Source organism: Castor canadensis, chromosome 16 (genome assembly GCF_047511655.1).
Source record: "Castor canadensis chromosome 16, mCasCan1.hap1v2, whole genome shotgun sequence".
NCBI lineage: Eukaryota > Metazoa > Chordata > Mammalia > Rodentia > Castoridae > Castor > Castor canadensis.
In genome coordinates this window covers 45,345,524-45,369,991 of record NC_133401.1, presented here as the reverse complement: position 1 = coordinate 45,369,991, position 24,468 = coordinate 45,345,524, and the positions used below count along the sequence as shown (strand labels likewise).

Here is a 24,468-nt window from a genome sequence, read left to right as displayed (position 1 = left end):
CGAAAATGTGATGTACACATTTTGGTATTCAGAGAAAATTTGGTAATTGCTGCTTGAGCCCATGGCCGTTACTCAGTCGGAAAACCATGCTAGATTTGATGAGTAGATGGTTGTCTAAAAAGTCTTATTTCAGGAATCTCCCCAAATATTTTCCCACATCTGTTCACTAATATTTCAAATTCCATGAATAGAGACAAAACCAATTTAGAGAGACTTTAAAAATGTAAGACATAAAAATAATAATCGCCAACACCTACGGCAATTACTATAAGACACTATTTTAAGCATTTGAAATGTGGGATATGTGACCAACACTTGGTTCTGCCTGAGAATGGGCTTGATTTGGATAAAGAAGGAGAGATATTAGGTTTGAGGTCTCTCAGTACTAAAAGTTGAGTACATTTGTCTAGGACAAACTGCTAAATCCCCATTTTTGCTTAGGGTAGATTCTAGATGTGCTTCAGTTGGGGAAAAATTTTTAGTTCCTGTTACTCTTTGTCTTTCAAATTTTGCATCTTCTAATCTCTAGGTGTTTGTAAGATACAGAGTGAGTTACAGCATGCTACGTGTGCTGGGTTCCATGTTCATCAAGACTAAAGCTCTTCTTGTAACAAGGGAACCAAAGGATGATTTAGGAAAGGTAGGGAGGTCCTTCATAATACCATTCTCAGCAGTTAAGGATCTGTATTTAAAGATCTAATACTCTATTGTGAACCTGGTTTTCTGCTTTTGAATGTTTGGCTTACTCTTGAATGGTATTTTATGTTTCACAAATGTGGTCATTTTAATAGAGTTAGTTGTTTATTTGAGAAAAAAATCATAGACTCGTAAGACTCAAGGAATCGGTAAGGTGCCAGGTAGGTGAACTGTATTCCAATCTGGCCCCAAAGACAACCTTTTCCATTTTTTCCTCTAAATTATCAGTAAGGGCCTCCAAGAAATCATTCTAATGCCTCACAAAATGTGGTTACCTCCTACTGCCTCACTACCTTTCCTGCTGTAGGTCAGGGGAAATTCCTTGTCCTGTGTCAGTGGTAACAGGGTAGCTATTTAACTGTCACTCGTTCATCCTCTTCATATATAGGTGTTAGCTTTTAAAAACAATGTAAGGTAGATAGACTAGAAAAAATGGTTCTGTGTGTTGCTTTTAAAGTCAGAGGTCATTTCTGCTCTACCAACTGAGAAGGAAAATGTCACATGGGAAAGGAAAGAGCTATGGAGTGGAGAAAGTTTTATTTATTTCAGTTGCACATAATTTGCTATGGTTATTGAGGTTCTGCAGTGACCAGATAATCATGGAGAAAAGTTTTAGATACTGGTATTGGCCACATACGAAAATGCTGTAATGAAACCCATTATTTCGTGCAATTAATATATGCTAATTGAAAAAATGAAAAAAGGTGTTATATTGATCATTTTCTAAAGCAAATCTAACACAGGAACAGATACACATATAGAATGTTCTTAATACATGTAGAGTAAGTTATACTCTTGTTTATTGTCCAATTCTTCCTGGACCCCATGAGGAATCTTTATTCATAGGGAAATGCACTCCTTGGACAATTAAAGAGTCTAGAAGCTACAGAGGTCATAGGAGACCAACCCAGAAATCGCAGTCATAAGTGCTTACTGGAAACTTACTGTTCCAGACTTAAAAAAACAAACAAAAAACCAATGCAGTGAGTGCATACTTAATGAATAATAACTACTATTCATAGAGTTCCTCCTATGTTTATCACACTCATTGTTCCAAGTCTGTTAGGCTCCAAATCCAAACCCCTCACTGCCTTCATTGCAAGAAACACTTGAAGTATCTACCCCAAGGTCATGGAAGTGGGTTCCATGGTGCAATGGTGAGCACTCTGGACTCTGAGTTCACCGAGGTCATGGAAGCACAAAAGAGCCAGCCCTCAACTATATGGCCAATCTCTACTATTTGAGTCATTCATAGAACAAGAAACTTGAAGTAGATAGCCTCTGATTTCTTCCATCTCTAACATGGTGTTCTGTCATTTCATAGACCTAAATACTACCCAAGAAATCTCTTCTTAAAATGGACTCCAGTATCTTTTCATTTGCTGGCTAACAGAAGTTACATTTAGTTATGCTAGCTAAGTAGTCAAATATGCTGAGTTATTACATTTTATTAAAGGTGTTTAACCTAAAGTTAACATAAAGGTATATTTAGTGGAATATTTTAGATATTGTGAAAATAAAAAAAATTAAATGATTTGAGCATGAAGGTTTGTGTGTGTGTGTGTGTGTGTGTGTGGCAGTACAGGACTTGCCCTTGTTCTCCCACTTGAGCCACACCTCAAGTCCTTTTTGATTTTAATTTTTTTTCAGATAGGATCTCCCACTTTTTCCCCAGGATGACCTCAAACCATGATCCTCCTACTCTTCCTCCCAAGTAGCTGGAATTATAGGCATGTACCACCAAGCCCAGCTTAGGTTTTTTTTTTTTAAATGGAATGGTGAGTGTGATATACTGTGCTGTTATAAAATAACCTAGTTGGCAAATTCACTTACTGACTTATCTTTTAATTTTTAAAAATTTGTTCTCTAAACACAAGGTCAACTCTGTCTTTATGCTAAGTCTGAACCTGAAGAAACCCATGCCACAAAATGTTTTACATATTTGTACTGAGATAGGACACTGGGAAAAGATTCTTTTTCTTCAATCACTTGTGTCATTTCAGCATTAATAATTGTTTTCAACAAGTCTCTAACAGACGGTAAGTGTGCACATAAGCACGAAACTTCTTATTTCAGCCATGGTGAAAGGTTGACTGAATATCAAGGGAGGACTGACAAAGTTAAAGTGACTTATCTCAGAGTGCAAGTTCCCTGAGGGAGCCTTGTTTCTGTCTACAGAACAATGATTGTTTGTTGAGTGAGTGAAAGTCAGTTCTGTCTACCCTTACCATTGTGGTTGTAATTCAGAGGAATTTCCACTGATGGTGCAGAAATCCTTTTCTGGAACCTGAATCTTATATTCTTTGTAGCTGCCTGGTTCAAGAATAGTTGTTATAAGGTTTATGGAAGCTTGGTCTGTACTTTTGTCCTTCATGTAGCTTTCACTTCTCCAGGGAAAGGTAGCAAGTTGTGGGGAAAATTTTCTCATGGGTAAGTTTGGAGAACTCTTTGGTTCCTCTACTTCTTTTCCTTCTGAAAAATATAATTAATCAGATTAAAAATAGAGACTTTTCCTCTCAGCTCAGGGCTGAGTTGAAGTATGGCGGTTTGAAGAGTAATCACCTGCAGAAACAAAGAGTTTTGCTGCTGACACTGCAGTCCCAGCCTCATTTTCTGCAATGCACTTGAACTCCCCAGAGTCTTCAGGAAATGCTTCCGTGATAATCAAGGTGCAGACTTCCTCTGGAAAGGGAAGAAATTCAAGTTGGTAAGCATAATTGGATGTCTCAAGCTAACAAACCAAAGATTAGGAGGACATCAGGGTCAGAAGGCAGTAGGGAAAAAAAATGCATCTGAGTAGATATTTTGTCATCGGAGTAGGCTCACAAATATAAAACTTAAAAAAACAGCCTAAAGCAATCACTTGACTCTCAGAGACATCTGTTTTCTTGTCTAGCCTATTGGTTCCTTGAAAGTAGGGATTACACTTTATTGCCTGACTTCTATATTTTGTAGCTATAGTGCTTATCATAAAGGTGCTATAGAAAGATCCCCTGACCTGACCTAAAAATTATCACTAGCGTGGTACTTAGACCTAATTCTAGTGAGGCAGGATAGATTAGGGAAGATGAGGCATGGGGAACAGGAGACACAGATTCAGAGAGAAACACTGTGCTAATAAATAGCTTGAGTCAAAGCACACAGGCACTATTTGCTTTGCTTTAAGCATTATACTCCTTCACCAAGCTGCAACATTTACTGACAAGAAAAAGGAAGACATTTTTGTAACTGTCACAATGTACTCCCAGTACGATAAGATGATAACAAAAAAAAAGAAAAAGAAAAAGGAGTGGCCCTGCCTTTCTGACCTTGCCTGGTGGTCCAAATGATTTTGACACTCTGCAAACTGAGCTAGAATATCTTAAAGACACTTATCCTGGGCAAAAAAACCCATTTGGTAAAATAACTCCTTTGATTGCAAAAGTATTTACAAAGGAAAAAATTATCTTAAGGTAGGATACCCATCTTGAAGGGAGCATTGGGCAGAACCCATTCTTTGTTAAAAGAGAGGCTCAGACATCTATCTGTGTCATAATGACTCAAATTTAATAAACTAGTCTTGATATCTCTGAGCCCAATTGATAATGATTAAATGTACCAGGTGTCTAAATCAAAGGGGAACACTCATCCTAGGGTTAATTAAAGTCAAACCCCAACCCACTTTTCACCATAAATACCCCCCAATATTAGAGCTCTAATTGCAACTGTTATCTGATGTGCCCATTTCTGGGTTTGTACTATCTTTCTATCTTTGCTTTGCTTTATTGATAAACTTTCTTGGTCTGTACCTCAATAAGTCCTAAAATTCTTTTTTTAGGACTCCATCATGAACTTGGTACCCACGGGACAGGAGGAGGCTTCCTTCCTTTTGGAGACCTTCTCCCTGGTACCTCCCGGTTCGAGGAACCCTAATACAGGAATGACCCCTGTGTAATGGGCACTGCTCCTAAACAGTCAACAGTTTGGGTGTTTGATGTCAGAGTACCTCTTCACTTCTGCATATAGTTGGTGAGTCACAAACGCTAAGACAAGTGGAATCAGAAGGAGAATACATCCCTGTTGAGCTATGGATCTCGTCGGTCTGATTTACTGCTGTCTTCTTGAAGCCAAGAAAAGAACCTAGCCATAGTGTGTACTCAGTACACATAAGCTGAGTGAGTGAACACATGAGTAAACACACTGACAGATCCCAGTTTCTTGCTTATTGTGCTGCATCTGTTTAAGAGTTGATCTGGGAAACTTCCAAGGAGCTCATGAAGGCAATGATGACTTAGGAGACAAAGTTTCTGATAGTAATTTTGATTTGATCAATTATCAAGATGTTGAAAATTTTGTACTTACCAGGAATGGGTGATAAACAAGCTTCTGAAAGATAAAATAAGACAAAAAAAAAGAGAGTTTAAATAATGACAATTTAGTTGGAAAAGGGGTCAGGTATATATGAGTAATAACTGGAGGCAAACAAGATTAACTATAAGCTGGAATCACAGACTGTAAATTCTGTAGAATCTCAGAAAAGATGCGTAAAGGGATGAACACTTGGCAGGGTACAAGAACTTAATTTTAGTCTTGATTCTATCACTAAATTTCTGTGTGAGCTTGTGAAAATCACTTGACTTCTCTAGACCTTTGTTCTTCATCTCTAACTTGAAAGTAACACCACATACTATGTCTATTCTACTTTGAATGTGAACCACTTAGTGTGAACACTGATCCTGAGCTGGCCTTCTTTTCCTCAAAAGAATCATGCTCTCTTAATTTTTATGATTAAAATAAAATAGAATATCACATTATAAAAATATTGTATTACTCTAGAAAAATACACAAAAGGGTTATTAATGTTTTTTTCTGGAGTATGAGATTATTAGTAATTTAAAAATTTTCTTTATGTTATAATGCATTTTCCAGATTTATTATAACAGTTATGTTATCTTTAAAAATATGGTAAATGTTATTTTTTAAAGAAATAACATATCCTTTGTGTAACAAAGAGATGCTTCTTTCTAAATGTGATGTGCAAATGTTCATTTACTCTGAAGTAATATTTAAATGAGTATATTTTCTTCATTTAGCTAAATAATTATCTTGGACTTGAACCCTGGCTTCAGTGTTTACTAGCTTTGTTGCTTTGAGCAAGGTTTTGCATTTCTGATTTTAGTTTTCTTTTTGGTGAGATTGGGATTTGAACTCAAGACTTCATGGTTACAAAGCAGGTACTCTACTCTTTGAGCCACACCTCCAACTAGTTTTCTTTCTTATAAAATGGGATGTAATAACACACACGTCAAAATGTTTTTGTGAGGGTTAAATGACAAATTATTTATAAACCATAAACTCAGACTTTGGCACAATGTAGATCATAATATCAGGGAACATGGATGGCAAGTTCTTTTCCCACCAAGGAAAGAATTCGGAGTAGACACACAGGAGTCTATTCATTCAGTTTGGTACCATGGCATGTGCCTATAATTCAGAAGGCTGAGGATTGCTTGAACCAGGAGGTCAAGGCAAAGCCCCAGCAACATAGGAAGACCCCACTCAAAAAAATTCTTATCCAGGTACCAGTGGCTCATGGCTACAATCCTAGCTATTCAGGAAGCAGAGATCAGGAGAATCTCAGTTCAAAGCCAGCCTGGGCAAATAATTCACAAGACCCTATCTTGGAAAAAACCCTTCACAAAAAAGGGTTGGTGGATTGGCTCAAGGTATAGGCCCTGAGTTCAAACCCCACAACTGAAAAATAAAATGTATCCTTTCATTAAAACACTTATCTTTTCTTTTTTGGTGATTTTTGTATAGGAATCATTTGGATTTGAAATAATAGTTGTTTAATAGAGATCATTTAGCTTTCAATAACTAGTTATTAAACTATTTTAAAATATGAACTCGACTTCAAGGTTAATTAGAATTACTTTTCCTCAGAATCCGGAAGTCGTCTGAATTGGCTATCTGTTCTTTCTCTCTGTACCAGTGAACTTGAACTGTAGTTGTGGCCTGGACTCGACATTCAAACACAACAATCTGACCTCTGATTGTAGAGATGTGTTGAAGATGCTGAAAGAAAAAGACAGTTGACTGAGTGGAAGAAACCATTGCACCAGACACAATGATGTGGGGTGTCAACTTCAGTAAGTGTGCTTTTTCACCATGATTGACAACTGACAATACTTCCATCAAAATAAGGAGCTGTTTGGCATTATTTTGAGCTGTATAGGATGTTTTACAGTCAAGTGTAAGTTATTTTCATCTTAACTTCACAGAGCTGGGTTTAATAAAAAAAATTTGTTATTTATGTACCCCAAAAATATTTTTCAAATTAGAAAAGAGATTGGTTAGATAGTCTTTGTTTTGTTGAATGACTATTTTGTTCAGCATGTATCTATCTAATCACAGATTTACTCTGATTATTGGTCACAGTTGCTTGTAGAGTGTTGTAGCTGGTTAAGAGCCCTGGATCATGACGTAGAGGATTCAGGACAAAATCTCAACTCTGTCACTGATTGGTGGAAGCTGGTCACAGGAAACCCAGAACAGACTTCACCTCTGGGAAACTCAGATTCTTTCTTTGTGAAATAGGGCTAGCCAAACTGGAGGTTTTGAGGCTCATGTCAGATAAATAATCTAAAAGCCTTCTGTGAAGAACATAAGTTCTATTGCTATATAAGAAGTGTTTATTTGGTCTCATGATGCATAGGTTAATGGGTGACATTTGTGATAAATTTACAGTTTAAATTCTGATCTTTCACCTTCCCTCCCTCTAACTCCAGGGTCCTCTAGAATCTAGAATTATATTTCTGATTACAATGGCATTCTGAAGCCACAGAAGGGAGTATTTGAGGTCTTTTTCTTAGGTGAAACCTACATGAGACATAAGGCTTGCTGCCCAAGTGTGCATTTTATAGGGAAAGAATGCAGCAGGAAGACGACACATGTGTGCCTAATAGTATCTGCTGAAAGGGAGCTTCCAGAAGCAATTGCAGTGTTCCTTATGCTCAGTGACATTGTTTTCTTTGTCAATGGGCAGTTGTTTGAGTTCTGTTAGGTTTGGTAACTAGGAGACAGAAGGCCCAGAATAGGCTCAATTCTAGTTTTGGTTTTACCCGGGAGCTTGAATCTGCTGTTTCTAGTGGGTGCTAGAGAGGTGTCAGTCTCTGATCCTAAGCAGGAAGTAGCTATTGCCTTGCTTGTTGACTGCTTCAGAAGGACATCCTGTGGATAGTTAGGAGAATTTGACTAAACACTGAGGACAGGTGTCGCCCCTGAGAGGCGAATGATTGGCTCATAGGTACAGTTTTAAGTTTACAGGGTAAAATATGAATTGCTCTCTGTGACATTGAGCAAATCCTTTCACCCTTTCCTAGCCTCAGTTTTCTCACATATAAAATGATAATATTTGAAGTTCCTTCTGGTTTCCCTTTTCCTTTTTCTTATCCCTCTGGTAAAATTTATCTATAAAATCCAAACTGTCATACAATATGGACAGGTTACCTTAGTGAACACAGGGGCTACAGCACAAGTGGATCCTGACAGGCTACTGCAGGGACTCTGCACCTGGTTTAAGGAATAAGAGAACATGAATCTACTATTCATATTTTCAAGGTCCCAAAAGCCAAGTACCTGGTGACCAAAAACTAACTGAATCAGTTGTAACTACTACCAATCACACCCTGCACTTCCTTTTTTGAAAAAGACAATCCTTCTATTTAAATGTCAGTATGGATGTATGCTCCTTTGCCACTCTGTCTTCATTCTCCAACATTTCATCAGCTGAGATACTGAAATACAACACTGGCAAATGTTCAGAGACTGTACGTTAAAGGCTTAAATAACTTCCAAATTTTACTGACTAAATTTTTTTCCCTTCCTCCATGCAGTTGCTCTTGGAATTTCCTCCTTTTTTAATTAAAAGGACCTCCCCCCTCTTTTAATTAAAAGGGAATGCATTCCTTAGATTGTTGGGATACTTCATTATGGACTGTCTCTTCTGGTTTGGCACACAGACAGATGTCAAGTCATAGTTCTAACATGGAGTTATTCCTGAGACCCATGGATTTCCTTTGTGTTCTTTCTGAGGTCATGTCACAGAGGCTTTTCTCATGTACACTTTCAAGAAGATTGCACTGATTCTCTCTTTTCTGGACCTAGGTCTCCATCATCAGGATCCTCGTTGAAGGCTTAAATCCAAACTTACCCTCTGGGGATCAATGCACAGTGGTTGAATTAAAGTAGACCTGATGTTGGAGTTTTCGTTAACTGGGGAGCTGATGGTCAGAGAAACTCTAGTGGTCTTCTTCTTTATCCTGCAGGGGAAACAAAACCAAACACTATCTAGTAAGGAAAAGACTAGAGGTAACTTGGACAGAAAAGTCTCACTGTATACATTTAAATGCAGCACATATAATCCTTATTTTTCTCTAGATTTGAATAATAATTTCAGTGCTTTCTCCCTACCCCCTTTAACCAATTATTAGTGGATTAAGTCTCCTGTAGTTTCACTTTAAATTTCCCTTGTCTCTGTTTAGTAATCAATGGATTGATCTGAAGCACTTAAACTGACCAGAGGAAATAATTCATAAAGCAAATAAGCACTTCCAAACTCCTCTGTGCTGTCTTAGGATTTTCTTTCCTTTTTTTATTAAAGTGGAATCTCTCCTATGTTTATACACAACAAATGCATATCCACATGTGATCTGGCACTTACTCTGACATATCTGTTGCATATTCCAAGTATAATCTCAAACCAGGCGCTGATGGCTCTTGCCTGTAATCCTAGCTACTCAGGAGGCAGAGATCAGAAGGATCCAGGTTTGAAGCTAACCCAGGCAAATAGTTCCTGAGACACTGTCTCAAAATAAACCCTTCACAAAAAAGGGCTGGTGGAGTGGCTCAAGGTGAAGGTCCTGAGTTCAAACTCCAGACTGCAAAAAAAAAAAAAATCCCAGAGATAAAACTTTTTTTTTTTTTTACTTCCCTGGGAACCTGTAAGAAAGAGAAAAGAGAAATTCTGTTTAAATCTCAGTGAGATTTAATATAATGCAGTTCAAGTAAATGGTATTTACTCTGGAACCTGCAAATTCATTACAGACTGCAGGTTAATCCAGGACATCTGGATTCTTGACTAAAGAAGGAATGCCTTCAGTTTCAAGAATCTGGGTGGTTAGGCAGACACAGTTAAAGACTTGCACGTAGGCATACTTTGAATCATTTTCCCAGCCATCATTTCAGGGGATCCTATGGTTTGAATAGGGTCTGTCACTTCTAAAACTCAGGTTGCAATTTAATTGCCACTGTGGTGGTGTTGGGAGGTGGGGCCCAAGAGGTGATTAGGTCATTAAGAGGGATTAGAGTCTTTCTGTCAGGACTGGGTTAATTCTCACAGGTTTGGTTACCACCAGAATGGATTGTTATTAAACAAGGCTGGCCTCTTTGTTTTGCTTCTTCTGCATGTGCCTGCTTTTCTTTCCAACCTCCCCCATATTAGGTAGCAGCACAAGGCGTGGGCCAGAAGCAGTCATCCAGTCTTGAGCTTCCCAGTCTCCAGAAGTGTAAGCTTGAATAAAACCCTTTTTTAAAAAAATAAGTTTCCCAGTCTTAGGTATTCTGTCATAGCAACAGAAAACAGACTAAGAAGCTGGTACAGTGGCTTATGTCTGTGATCCCAGTTACTTGGGAGGTGGAAATTGAGTGGATTGCAGTTCAAAGCCAGCCTGGGCAAAAAGCTAGCAAGATTCTACCTTAATCAATAAACTGGGTGTGGGAGCATGCACCTCTTATCCCAGCTATGAAGGAGGCATAAATAGGAGAATTGAGGGCAGAAATGTGAGACCCTATCTGAAAAATAACTAAAGTAAAAAGGGCTGCGTGTGCATCTCAAGTGGTAGAGCACCTGTTTAGCAAGTACAAGGTCCTGAGTTCAAACCCTAGTACTGACAAAACAAAAACAAAATGTGTTTTGGTCTGAAAACATTTGTACTATGAGCTCCATTGAAACACCTGGCTGTATTTACTATAAGGAAGGGTATTGTCTTAGTCCATTTGGACTGCTGTGACAAAATACCAAAGATTGGTAATTTCTAAATAATAAAAAGCTACTGCTGACAGTTCTCGGGGTTGAGCAGATCTGGTGTCTGGTGAGGGGTCAGCTTTATAAGTGGTGTTTTTTTGCTGCATTCTCACAGGGCAGAAGGGACAAGGGACCTCCCTTGAGCCTCTTTCATAAGGTCACTCTCCCATTCATGAGATTGGAGCACTTATAACTTCCCGAAGGTTCTACTATCACACTAATTAGGTTCCAACATAATGCGTGTTAGGGGAACATGCATATTCACATCATGGAAGATGTTGTCAATGTTTATTTCGCCATGATGATTTTCCAGGGAAATGTATCTCAACTGTTACTTTGGGCTTCTGTGCTGCTAGTTGGTGCTTCTTCACAGACACCGGGAATCTTATTTTCGGTTGTGTTTTCCTCTGTGTTAGCTAATTGCAAATTTAGACCTAACTTCAGAACCACAGAGATTAGAGCTAGAATCTCCTAAGTATGTAACTTGATGCTTAAAAACCAAACACATATCTTTGGTGATTTATTTCCCCAAAGTAACATTTAGGTCCTGTGGTCCTGCAAAGATCTTTTATGTTATTTCCAAATAGGAGAGGTGGATTGGAAGATGTAGATTAATCTTAAAAAGAATATATTATAGTTTTCAGGAAGCCATTGGTGTGTGAAGATAGAATATTTGAAATTGTAGCTATTCCAGAATATGTAGGCCATAAAGTTACTTTATATTGGAAAGCTTTAGTGAAAAAAGTTAGTACCCACTTAAAAGTCTTTTACATATTGTGCTTGATACTATCATTAGGACTAGATTTATCTCCTCCTAATCTCAACATATAATCCCTTAATACCCATGGCTTTTCTTAGTCTTTAAAAACCCTTTATTGAGCTGGAGATGTAGCTCAGTGTTACAGCACTCTCGCATGCATGAGGCCCTGGATTTGATCCCAAGCACTGCAACAAACAAAACAAAACAGAACCATGAAAACCCCAAAAGAAAAATCCCTTCATCATTTTGAAGTTTTATACCATATCAGGCTTAATTTGCTTTAGGCTTAAAATTTGGGTGGTATAAAGAATTTTCTAATACTACTTTATGATTTATTTCTTCAGATGGATAGTGGCTTATAGAATGCACATTATTACTTAAACTATCTATGCATCATATTTACTCCATTCTATCAATGTAGTATTTTATAATAAATTCATAAGATTAAATCTGTGAACTGGAGCTACCTTTTGATTTTGTAAGAGTTGACTAGTTGGTTGTCTTCTTCATTTCCAAAGAACAGATAAAATCATTTTTGCATAGTTCAGAACACCATAGATTCTATGGGATAAAGGTGGTAAACATAAACACAGATTACCTTTATGTCCAAACTGGGCACACAAACAAAGAGTCCATAACTACACACTCTGTAAACAAGGCGTATTCAAACCTTGAAGTGTTAGCTACACATGCTCAGCTTGAATAATTTTTCTAATGACTGAAGGTTTGGCAAACACTCAAATTCTTGAAGTGGTGAATTCTTCCTGATGCCTCTTATGCTAGGACCCCAGAAGCAACACCAAAGAGTTTGGGGATAACTGATGCAATTAGATGAAGCTCATGCATGATAATAATATAAGCATCATCTTAACAATGCCGTACATTAGAAATGTGACATCACAAGACAGCACACGATTACCCTGTAGGCTATTAGAAGTAAGTAAAGAGACAAGCTCTGCCAGCCTAAGAACTGCACAAAGCAGATCTTCAACTGAACTTTGAAGAATGTTTAAAACTGGAAAATGTGAGGTGTGAAGGGGCGAGTTGGTGATAGAGTTTGGAAGTAAATGGTGGTAGAGGATGGAGAGAAGAGGGAAGTGAGTAGTGTTTATGAAACACTAAGCTGTGCCCAGTACTATGCTATCACTTTATCTCCATCACCCTTAAAGGGGGTGGAATACGCAGGGGTCAGATTGTCTGGATTAAGTACGTGAGGCTTCCTTCTAAGTCTCAATTTCCCCATCTGTAAAACATAATCATAGTGTTTATGTCTAGGATTGTTTGAGGATTAAATGAAATAGTCCACAAAGCACTTAATTCATATATGACATATATCATGCGCTCAGTGAATGTCAGCTGCTATGATTGTAGTGACAGTGGTTCTGTGTAGATTCAGGTGATATTCTACCTCTATTCAGAGGTCTCTCATCTGGACCATTTTGGTATTTTCTCCTCTTGTGAACTTAGAACATATATAATACACTCTGTTTTTAACCATACTTTTGTTTGGAAGCACCTTAAGATCAGGGGGCTTTTTATATGTCACCATCCCCAAAGTGTCTTTTCTGGTATTGAACACACAATAGGAATAGTGCTGGTTGATTCTATAGGCTGTTGTATAGGGAGATGCTATTATTAATTTTCCTATGAGGTGTGTATTGCTCTGTGCTGTTTTCCTTAATCTTGCCCCGCAAATAAAATCAATTGATACAGAAGGACTCCTTTTTTGACTTTGGCAGTGAGTTTTAACATGACACTAGCCATGGAATTTTGGATGAAGAGAAGACATGAGAAATCTTCTTGCCTAAAATCTTCAGAGAACAAAAATGTGACATTATTGGTGTGTGGGCATGCAATCTGTTGGTAGAAGAGTCAGGATTAGAATCCAAGTCTCCTGTCTTTTCAGTACAATCCCTATAGACCTAGAGCAAGTGAACTCTGTGTTACTATATAAATTTGAAATTGTGCTTGTTAGTCTCAGTAGTTGAGATTGTAGTAATTTCCCTGCTTTTTCTCAGGGTAGAGCATATTAATGGCTTTTGACTTCTGGGTAATGGATCCATCTTTTTACTATATGTAAATCCATGAGGTTAGAGAGTGTGTTTTGTTCACTCCCGTATCCTTACTGCCTAGAATAGTTCTAAACACACAGGAGATGAAGAAAGAAAGAGAGAGAGAGGGAGGGAGGGAAAGAGGGGGAGAGAGAGAGAGAGAGAGAGAGAGAGAGAGAGAGAGAGAGAGAGAAGAGGAGAAGAGAGGAGAGGAGAAAAAGAAAGAAAGAAAGAAAGAAAAAGAAAGAAAGAAAAAGAAAAAGAAAAAGTGATTTGTTGAATGAAAGAATTTGCTTTGTTAGCAATACTGGTTGAGACTTCAGTTGAGAATGTGACTTCCAGAGAATCTAACCTTTAAGTAATGAACTCTGGAAACAAATCCTATAAACAACAGAGAAACTGGTTGTGGTTGGAGGATAAAAATGAAATGCTTCCCCCCATGGGAAAAGAAGGATTAAGTGAAAGTGTGTATGCAACCTCTGGGACTTCTTGGAAGAAGCATGCCTTATAAATAAATGGAAGGCCAGTTGGTGCAAGAGGCTAAAATTTCCTCTAAGCTCCTTGGCACACTTCAAAGGAGGAGCTGGAAAATATCGCAGAATCGTTTTGGTGGTGAATGGGATTCAGGTTTTGCCACCTGGAAATTGTCCTATGCCCTGGGCTAATGAGCACCACCACCACAACAATTGTTACAACAATAACAACAACAAGAAAGAAATAATGAAAAGAGAGAAAGGGAGCAAAACTAATCATTACAAGGGGAAGGTTACACTGGGGCCTCCTAACATTCCAGATGCTTCCTGTTCTAAGTATGAACAATCAAATTTCATGGGCAAGGCACCAGGCAGTCCACCCTGTCTTTTACTGTGTGGGATGTGGAGGCCAGGTAAGACTCTCTGTCTCCTGTTCCTGATCTTTAACCAATCAAAGGAGATGGTGATAACTAATGGAACCAATAATGCCCTGAATCTTACTTTGGGTATGCCACTGAGTTAAATAATCTAGGTCTGAAGATCTCATAGGAATGAATAAGACAGAGAGAGGCCCTTGTGTAGGAGAGAGCATGAATCCAACACTTAAGGCAACCAGCCTTAAGGTTTTAGATCCGTCATTAATTAGTTATGACTTTGGGGAAGATCATGAGGGGCTTAATTACTTCACTAATGAGAAGTAGGAAGTAAGATGTCCTCTAAGGTTTTTTCAAGGCCTGATATTTATTCTATTGAAATTTTTAAAAATCTGAAGATCTGATCATGCTTTCAAATCTCTGATCTTCAGAATTGCCAGAGGTGAAATTCTAACAGAAGATGAGAAACAGAAAGATGAATGTTGTTGCTAAAAGCAAAAGCGGCCAGCACTCAAGGCAGTGACTTTGACTGCCATTCTGAAATGCAGAGCCTTAGAAATTACTTAAACAATTTAAAATGTTTTAAATTCACGAAAACAACCCTTTCAGAACTCATTTGAGTAAATGAAACAAAATCAAACATGCAAAGGAATAATTTCTAAAAAAAAATCAAAAACAAAAAAACCCAAAAACTCACCCTTAAATATTTATTCCCAAGGATTTCCCTCGAGGGTTAACAAAGGAGATTTTCAAAATAACTCAAAACATAAAAAACAAAACCAATAACTCTCTTGCTTGACTACTGTGAAAATATCATACTCTAGAATGTCAAAATGAAAATGTGGATCCAGAGTATGTGTGGGCCCTTTATAACCTGTTGTGGAGTGTTCCTTCTTGATTTTAGGTAGTCCTGGGGATGTCCTTGAGAGAAAAAATAGCTAGGAATTTTACTTCAGTGATGAGTTATGCTAGCAGGCTTCATGTCTCACGTAAATGGTAACCTTTCCCGAGCGTAACTCTAGCTCTTTGTAAGGAGAACAGAATTAGACTCCACCAAACGAAGAGTCCAAGACCTTGGCAGTCTTCCCTGGAAGGATGACAAGATACATGGACATCATACAAACGAACAATGACGTCGTCCTTGTAATACTGCCTGAATAGCTAGGGTAGCTGCAAAGTTATACTAGCTTCATGGATATTACGTAGTTTTAGTGGTTGGAAAAATAGACATTAGGTCTATTTAAAGTGAACAACTGAAGAATCTGATAGTAGCTTCATTAGGAAAAAAATGGGGAAAGAGAGTGACGTTAAGGAGGTTAAAAAATATATGGTATTTTAAATATCACATTAAGGAGAAAACTTTGAATTTATACAATAAGCTAAAGTTGATGCATTCTTTTTAAATGTTATTTATTTATTTGTTTGATGGAGAAGCTTATTGTGCTATTCTAATTTATTTTCTTTTGTTTACCTATTTTGATTTAGTGTTTATTTTAAATATTTGCCTCCTATTTGGTAAGAGATGTCATATTAAATATCATTTATTCTCATAAAGATAATTAGTTGAAACTATCCACAAAGCAATAGATATTGTGAAACATTTGTTTTCATTTTAACTAATATTGTTAAATATATATGAATATATATAAACACACATATTTTTATAGTGGGGATTGAACCCACGGCCTCGCATATGCTAGGCAAATGCTTTACCACTCACTAGCTATACCTCTAGCCTCCCTGAGTATTTTGACCATGGCTTTGAAAAGTTCTTAAGGAATTTTGGTACCTGGGAAATTTTAAAGATGCATCTCACAGTTTCTTCCCCAGTTTATCTAGATGACTTTCTAATAACGATGGATTTTAATTTTTCCAGATCTCTTGATTTTTTTACTGTCTGCCCTTCGCATTTGTCGCTCTCTTGTGCTTCCTGCCTTCCTCTCTTTTTCTTTATTGCTTTTCAGAAAAAGAAGTCACCTTTTTGTATTGTCAGTAACATTAAATTAATGCCAACACAGAACTATTGTTCTCTAGTTCTTAAGGTCTTGTTGTTCGTGGCCTTTCTCAGATGGCTTCTCTATCAAGGACATAATGTCTGCTCATGAGTTATGATGCTGAGATCCTAGTGTACTTAGAAACAATGGGGACATATCTTAAAATTCTGCTTATCAGAAGGCTCTTCTGGGACATAGTGTCTTTCTCCTGTGGCTTGATGTTTCGGGGGCAGGGATTCAAAGAGAGCTAGTTGAGCAGGTCATCTCTAATCCTTGTATTTACAGCTGGGGGCAAACAGTGCATGTCTGAAGTGATTTCTTCATCTCTCTCTCTCTCTCTCTCTCTCTTTCTCCTCTCTGTCTCCCTCCCTTTTCATATGGCTTGGGCTTCTCACTTTGGGGTAGTTGGTTTTTGTGTTTTGGCAGCACTGGGGTTTGAACTCAGGGCCTCGTACTTGCTAAGCAGGTGCTCTACCATTTGAGTCACTCTGCCAGCCTGAGTTGGGTTTCTTGAATGGAGGCTTAGGGCCCCAAAAGCAAATGTTCTAAGAGTCATCACTCTGTTTAAAGAAAACAGTTCATCCATTTTGTTTTGTTGTGATTTCTTTGACACTCAATTATGACAATACAGAAACTAATTTAAAAAGACCCAATTTGTAGAATTCTTCCATATAAAAAATTCAGGCCTTAGGACTGAGACACTAAGGTAATCAGATATTTCATTGGAGTAATGTGGCAGGGTATTTCTCACTTTGTTTTTTTAGGGAATGTTCAAATTCAGCTAAAGATTGGATTTAGGATACCTTTTCTTCTTTGAGGATAAAAGATTAGCATTGAACCAGCTCTGGGACAGAGGATCAGTAGTAGCCATGGCAGAGTCCCAGAACCCAGGTGAACAGTCCATAGTACAGCCAGGGTCTCATTCGCAGTGCCTGCAGTGACTGTGAGGATGACATGTGGGGAGAAAAGTGGCTTGGAGATAATAGTCTTGTTGCTTTGGAAACAAGAAACAACTTTCAATCCAATTTTTGGAAAAATTTGCAGCAGACAATATTGATATTCTGCAAATTCCCCTACCACTTTGGCCCTTCCCCTACCCAGAACTTGCTCCTCCATACAACATAGTGTTTTATTTTCTCCCTTTTGACTTAGCCCTCCAAAGCTATTGCTTCCTTAAGACCACATTAAAACTGACTCATTTTGCTCTAATGTACTGATAGGCTGGTTCAGACAAAGACACAAGTAGCTTTATAACCATTTCCATTCCTCAAATTACGTTGGAGGGCCCTTGCTTTAACAAACCAAACGATACCTTCTCCCTTATTGACAGACAAGTCATCTTTTGGGAAGATTTGATTCCTTTTAATTTCTTTTACATCCTGCTCAATGCAGAAGAGACTTGGATAATTAACCCTAAAACTTTTCTATCCTTTGACATTTACCTAAAGTAGGAAGAAGATGCTTGTCTTTTTTGATGCTGTTAGTGTTAGTTTACAAAATTTTATGTTATAGTCATGCCCAATTTTTAAAAGAGGCTATTCCATTTCTGTGTGTGTGCCACACACACACAAGAGTTATTAGAATTTTTACCAAGAGGAATACTGTGTGCATAAGGACGGCTAAGACCACATGCTCTCTTAACTGGGTGTCAGGTTACCTACCACATGTGTCAGAGCCCTGAGTAACTAGAAGACTTCTAGAGAGAAGCTGTAGCATTAAGCAGGCTTTGCAAATTAAAGAAAAGGAAAAAGTCCATTCACAACAACCCTCTCTGAGCTTGAATTTTAATAACTTTAAAATGAAGTTAATCACCCAGGCATTGTAGTGACCTCTTTATGTACATAATCTCACCCATTCTTCACAGTAACTCCAAGATGTAGGGGAACTGTCATTCACATTTTACAAATAAGGAAACACAAGCTTAGTGAGGTTACACATATTTCCTAAAGTCACACAGCTTTAGAGCAGAGACCTCTTAATCTATACTATAAATGTGTACTTCCTTGACCTGTGCAGTAACTCGCCCATGTGTACTTATCAGAAAGTTGGGGGAAAGGGGTTCTAGGTTCTGATTCTTCTTTATTAGCAGCCTTTGGGTTTCGGAGAGACCTCATAAGAGCAAAAGCAGAGATGTCCACCGCCCGTAACTCTCACGTACATAGGACACTGGGTCAAAGACTTAATTCTGAGAGCAACCGTTTATTGTTTAGATGTATCAGCAAATATATGAGTTGTGTTGAGACAAGTTGAAGTGGACAGTGTGCAAAAGGCTGTTTGTAAAAACGTGAGAGAGGTGAATACTAAATGTGTAGATCCCATTTTTTGGATGTGAAATAGCTTTGCATCAAAGCCCCAAAGACCCATATCATAGGCCCTGGCAAAGGTAGAACTGAAAGTGTGTTCAGGAAATAAAGATATTTAAGCAACCCAAGGTCAATTATCACTAGATCCAGTCCCATCACTGAAGGGTATGCTATCCTGATACCCCACTACAGCTCTCTCAGGAAAGTCACTGAAGAACTGTTCCAGAGAAGGGGAAGAGAGCCATGTAGACAGGTCAACAGGACACTTTCCTTCCTAACCTTCTCCTATTAGCACCATTTAATTTAGCGCAATGCCACCTTGGCAGTGTTGAACTGTGTGAGACTGACAAGTACAGAAGCACTGTAGGGATGAGAATTGGGAGGGTGACAAGCTCATGGAAACAAAGGGCACTCTGAAGTGCCAGCAAATGGGGGCAGAGGGTTTGTGACAGAAGATATGTGTGCAAAGCAGGAGTATGGGGGTGGAGGTTGAAAAGAACCTGAAGTTTAGAGGGAACTGAGAGTGAGCCAGGATTTGTAGCTTTGAACTTGATCTCAGGGCTGCCCTGGTCCCTGCATCAGTACGGAAGTGATGGCCCTGGAATCATAAAATCATTGCCTATTAAGAGCATCCCATAATTTTGGAGTCCATCAAGTGAATCTAGTCCAGCCACTATAGTTAATAAAGATCTTTCAGGGGTTGCCCAGTTGACCCCCAACAGTTTTCATGTCTGATATTCATGTCAGGGTTTAGAATCATTTCTTTTGGAACTTTCCTTTCTTATTATGTCCATGGTTTTTTGTTTGTTTGCTTGTTCGTTTTTGTTGCAGTACTGGGGATTGAACTCAGGACCTCATGCTTGGCAGGCAAGTGTTCTAGCACTTGAACCACAGTCTCAGCCTTCCATGTGTGATTGCTTATATGTGGTGTTTGCGTCAGACAATAGAGTGAAAGATTGTGATTTTTGGTCATCTCTTCAACCACAGATCTAGAAGAAAATCAATCAACCTATGGATATGTAATGAGTATCCACTCGTTGTTTCTGTGGGCTGGGTGGCATATTTTAGGCACAAAATTTGAATAACCCTTGGCACCTTTTCTAGGTGCCCACATATGCTGTGTGGAAATAAATGTTCCTGAAGTACCATGGGGAGCCATTTGACAGTTTCATGTCTATATGCATAGCCTGAAGATCTTGTAAAAATGAAGATGCTGTCAGTAAGTCTGGGGTGGAGCCTGAGATCTTACGTTTCTCATAGACTCATAGGCAAAACCACTGCTGCTGGTTCATGGAGCACACATTGGCAAACAGCACAAACAATGTCTTAACATTGGCTAAAATGTGAGGCATGAGGCTAGGTGTAGAGGCACATGCCTATAATCCGGCACTTGGGAGGTGGAGGTAAGAGGATCACTAATTTGAGGCCAGGCTGTGTTAATTAGTTAGACTCTGTCTCAAAAAAAAAAAGAAAGAAAGAAAAAAAGGAGGCATACATAAGTAGCAAGGAATTCAGTTTGACAGGAAAGATTGGTTAGGATCACATCTCAAAGAGCCTGGAATGCCAGGGTAAGGATTTAGATGATATTATGTGTTCATTGTGGGTTTCTGTATGGGGTAGAGAGTGATATGATAGGACCCATGCTTAAGGGAGATTTATCTGTCATCGTGTATATTAGATATCAAGTAGCAGAGACTTGACTCCTGCCCTTAATGCCAAATGAGAAAAAGTTGCAGAAAGGAGAAACGAAGGGACTGACAGCAGGGAAGTTATCCCTTAGAGACTGGTGCTATACTGGGGGCTAAGGAGTTATTTGGATCATAAATCTCTCCAATCTGCTCCAATTCCAGGAGATCCCTGCCAATCCATTGCTTATTTAAGGATGCAATCATGAAACACGCACTTGGTAGATTTCTCTGCTAGATCCAACTCAACGAAAATGCTTTTAGTGCCAAGTACAGTGCTGTGCTATATCAGGCATCTGGTGTCTCCTTAGGGCATTTAATGTCCTGCCCTTCAAGTTCATGGTAATGTTGATGGAGAATGAAAAGATTCATTCTATTTAAGTCTCCTGCTTAAACTTAAGATACAATAATACACCCTTGATGAAATTATTTAAAAAGTAAGGCTATGACAAACACAAAATACAGAATAGTGGTTACAGCTGGGGCAGGGTAGGGGAAAGAGGTAGGGAGGAAGACACAGATAATGTGATTATTGGATTGAGTAATGGGCCTATGGGATTTGTTATACTATTAAAAATAGATAAGGAAATGAACTAGTAACATAATGTAGAAGTGTGCCATGAATGTTAATTAACAATTCAAAATTTGGTTCGTAGATTGTTATACACACCTGATGTCCACTAAAAGACTACATCAGCACACACATTCTTATGCTTGATGGAGATATCATGGAGAATACATCATGCCTACAGGATTGTTCCAAAGTGAGAGAAGGAAATTCAAGTTGCTTCATCAGCCTGTGCCTAATGGGGGCTTTTCTGTGTAGTATAATGTCAGAATACCAAAAGTTCACACAATTATCCTTGTCTAGCCAGATGCTTAGTGAATTTTTCTTGTAGCCCCAAGAAAATATACTAACATTTAACTGTCTAAATTTCTGTTCTGTTTAGTGACTTACAAACTGTTTTCATGCATTAGGACATTTATTCAGTGCTATAGGCTTGTATTCTTGAACCTGGGGCTAGAGGTCCCCTTATGAATATCTTGAAAGAATTGAATGTGCTCAGAGTATTGTCATTTGTAATATTAACGTGACATTAGCTCTTTTCTAATCATTGGAATGATGCTAAGGTATGAAGAAATATATCCTGGGTGGTCAAATCCATTTTCAAAATACAAATAATGTTTGAAAACTGTTCCCTCTTTTTCCTAGTAAGTAAGTGGAGTTCTGGTTTATTCTACTGAACAGACAGGAATTACTAATTTTCAGAAAATTAGGAGATAGTGAAATACAGTCAGTGCTGAAACTGGGTATAATTTAATTATTTTAATGCATAAGGTATTTTTAGGGATGTGGTGTTACACACACACACACACACACACACACACACACACACACACATGAATTTTAAAGGGAACTGAAACCAACATACTGGTGCCAAAAGATTTTTTTAAATAAAAGTACTGGATGCTGAAGGGCAAAAACTCTTAGCAGAGAAAGAGAGACTAGAAGACTAAAGTTTTTATATATCCTTCCAAAAAACATATCTGCATATATAGTTATGTATGTATTTTTTATAAATGGGATCATATTACATTCTATATTTTGCTTTTCTACTTCAAATATTTGGGTCATCATTTGGTAATAATACATAAAGATCTCATTTATTCTTTTAGTTCCTACATAGTATTTTATGTGGTATATAATAGGTTACTTAATCTGCTTTCTATTCAAGAATATGTGGGTTGTTAGAAAGAAGACTTAAGTGAACATCTTTGTAAATATACTTGCATAGTTTTGTAAGTATATCTATAAAAGTGATATTATTGGAGAATTTAAATTTTAGTAGTTATGGGCAAAATTGCCCTTTTCTAAATGGGTACATTCTCAACAGCTTTGTTTAAGAATGAATTTCTTATAATTATCTCACTGCTTGACAAGCTTGCATCTTTTTAGTCACAAATGAGGTTATACATCTGTTGTGTGTTTATTGGTTGCTTCCACCTCCCCTTCCTGTAAAATGCCTACAAAGTCAACATAGAACATTAAGAATGTATTTTTGCAGCTACACTTTTATAATTAGACTACACTCAGGGTGAATAGTTAACAAATAATATTTTAGAATCATGAGATTATATTCTCCCCGCCCCCTTCTTTTTTTACAATACGTTGTTACAGCAGGTACCTAACACCAAGATGGTGACAATTGCTCTTTGCTATTTGATTGAAGGAGCAGTGTACTTTATCCAGACTTCAGTCTATTTTGAGCTTCACGGAAAACATCAAAAAAAGCTGGTGATGGGGACCATGAGGGTGATGTCACTCTCTCCCATGCTGTCTAAACAGTACATACTTTTCTCTCACGTTGGAGGGAAATAACCTTGGAAATAAATTAGTACTTGGGGGTATAATTCTATGAGTTCAAGGTTATTGTCTCTTTTTGTGATCTACCCAGTTTCTATACTCTGGCTACTTAGGAAGAGTCTCAAGAAAAACAACAATAATGTAGGTATTTGGTTTAACAGTTGTGGCCAAGGCATCAGCAAGACATAGAGCAAAATTCTTGATGAGAAATATGATCCTTGCTTGATTCTAATTTTGTCTTTGTGGTACAGCTTTTAAATATGAGGACAGCTGGTGTTGGATAAATCCGTCCTCACAAGCTGTATGAGGATGAAATAAAATGAAATATTTGGGGTCAAATCCAAATGCAAAGATGTGGAAATGATCGATTCATCTTTTAATATTTCCCTTTCCGAATCTTGGTGAAAAGGCATTATTCGTTGTGAACTCCTAGCAACAATCCAATTTAGCAGAATGTGTGCCCTAACTTAAAGTCTAACATTTTCATAAAAGGTCAAAGCTGAGTTCTTGCTTTCCACCCCATCCTCCACCCTGCTGATAAAATGATAGGCTGTACATACCTGATTTTGTTAGCAACCTCTCATTCTTTGTCTTTCTCCCTTGAGTATAAGGTTGCTACCAATGAAATAGTGAGACCCATACTTCCATTTGGGTTCAGATAATAATCCCGTGTGGCTGCTGAAAATTTGCAAGTGATGGGACCCTAACCTCCTAGTAGATTCTCCTCAGGTGACTAAATATCCTGCTAATTGTAAAGGAATAAATAAGGGAGGTGAGCTCAGAGCATAGTCAGGTTGCTGGCTCTTCTTAAGCCAACTGGATTACTAAGGTAGAAAAGTGCTAAAAATAAAGCAGAGCACAAATTCTCCTGCCAGGAGTCGAGTGTTGAGATAACTTGTCTGCCCAGAGGTGGTATTGACATCATCTATTCTCATAATGCACCATTGCAAATGGGAGCCAGGATGAGAAACACATTTGGCCATGAACTACTGTCAGTAAGAGTCCTCAGCTTCTGTCCTGGTATACCAATCATTGTTCCTTGCTAGAGTCTCTTAATTAGTCCCTTTTCCTTTCTTAGGAGATAGCTAAGTACATCCAGGTGAGAAGTAGATACCAAATTTAGCTCCAATCTCAGTGGAAATAATTTGAGTTCCTAGTTTCAAATATGTATTTGTTTCATTACTTGGGTTTCAGTCTCTAAGGTTAGATTCTACCAGTGTTGAAAACATTGAAAGACCTCTTAGAGCTCAGTTCTCTAGAGCCTGAAGATTTCACAGTGATACATGGAGCAAGGATCTTCGTTGCTGAGTTTCTGTTTCTATGGTTGCTCTCAAATGTCCTGTGCAGAAAGTTTTTGCCTGTTGGATTTAATCTATGGACCTCATTGAACTAAGATGAGAGGAGATTCCTTCCTACCTTCTTCATATTTGTCTCTACCCTCTTAGTTTTATAGTAAGTTGTATTTAACTGGAATAATACTTTCTCACACTAAGTGCTTGAGTCTCACCAAATGCTTTGACACATTTATCTTGTCAGTAGAACTAGTCTGTAAAGGAGACCTTGGCCATGCTGTTCCTAAGAACTCCAGGAGTGCTGGGATTTCACAGTGCACTCAGCAGTCTCCAGTGTGACTAGAGATTTCTCTCTAAATCAGGAGGTTTGCTTTGTTTTTGCAAAACAACTTATTTAAATGTTTCTTTCTAC

The 24,468-nt window shown here is 38.1% G+C and overlaps 1 protein-coding gene and 1 long non-coding RNA gene across 3 annotated transcripts; one reads left to right on the top strand and one right to left on the bottom strand.

Annotated features, from left to right (window-relative positions):
• Window positions 1-1,352: 1,352 nt before the first annotated feature.
• Window positions 1,353-23,512, bottom strand: LOC141418070 (palladin-like). Of its 2 annotated transcripts, XM_074058065.1 has the most exons (9): window positions 23,325-23,512; window positions 11,987-12,080; window positions 9,398-9,614; window positions 8,888-8,996; window positions 8,185-8,247; window positions 6,609-6,750; window positions 5,038-5,061; window positions 3,259-3,378; window positions 1,353-3,168 (listed from the first exon to the last, which is right to left on the bottom strand). In XM_074058065.1, exons 3-9 carry the CDS (start codon window positions 9,403-9,405, stop codon window positions 2,921-2,923), a joined length of 714 nt encoding a protein of 237 aa, XP_073914166.1. In that variant the 5' UTR covers window positions 9,406-9,614; window positions 11,987-12,080; window positions 23,325-23,512; the 3' UTR covers window positions 1,353-2,920. The 2 variants fall into 2 exon arrangements, with proteins under 2 accessions (XP_073914166.1, XP_073914167.1); XM_074058066.1 differs by lacking the exon at window positions 11,987-12,080.
• LOC141418071 (uncharacterized) lies at window positions 3,102-6,812 on the top strand. The gene is made up of 3 exons (XR_012442705.1): window positions 3,102-3,403; window positions 4,514-4,704; window positions 6,668-6,812. It is a non-coding gene; the product is annotated as an uncharacterized lncRNA (long non-coding RNA).
• Window positions 23,513-24,468: the final 956 nt, after the last annotated feature.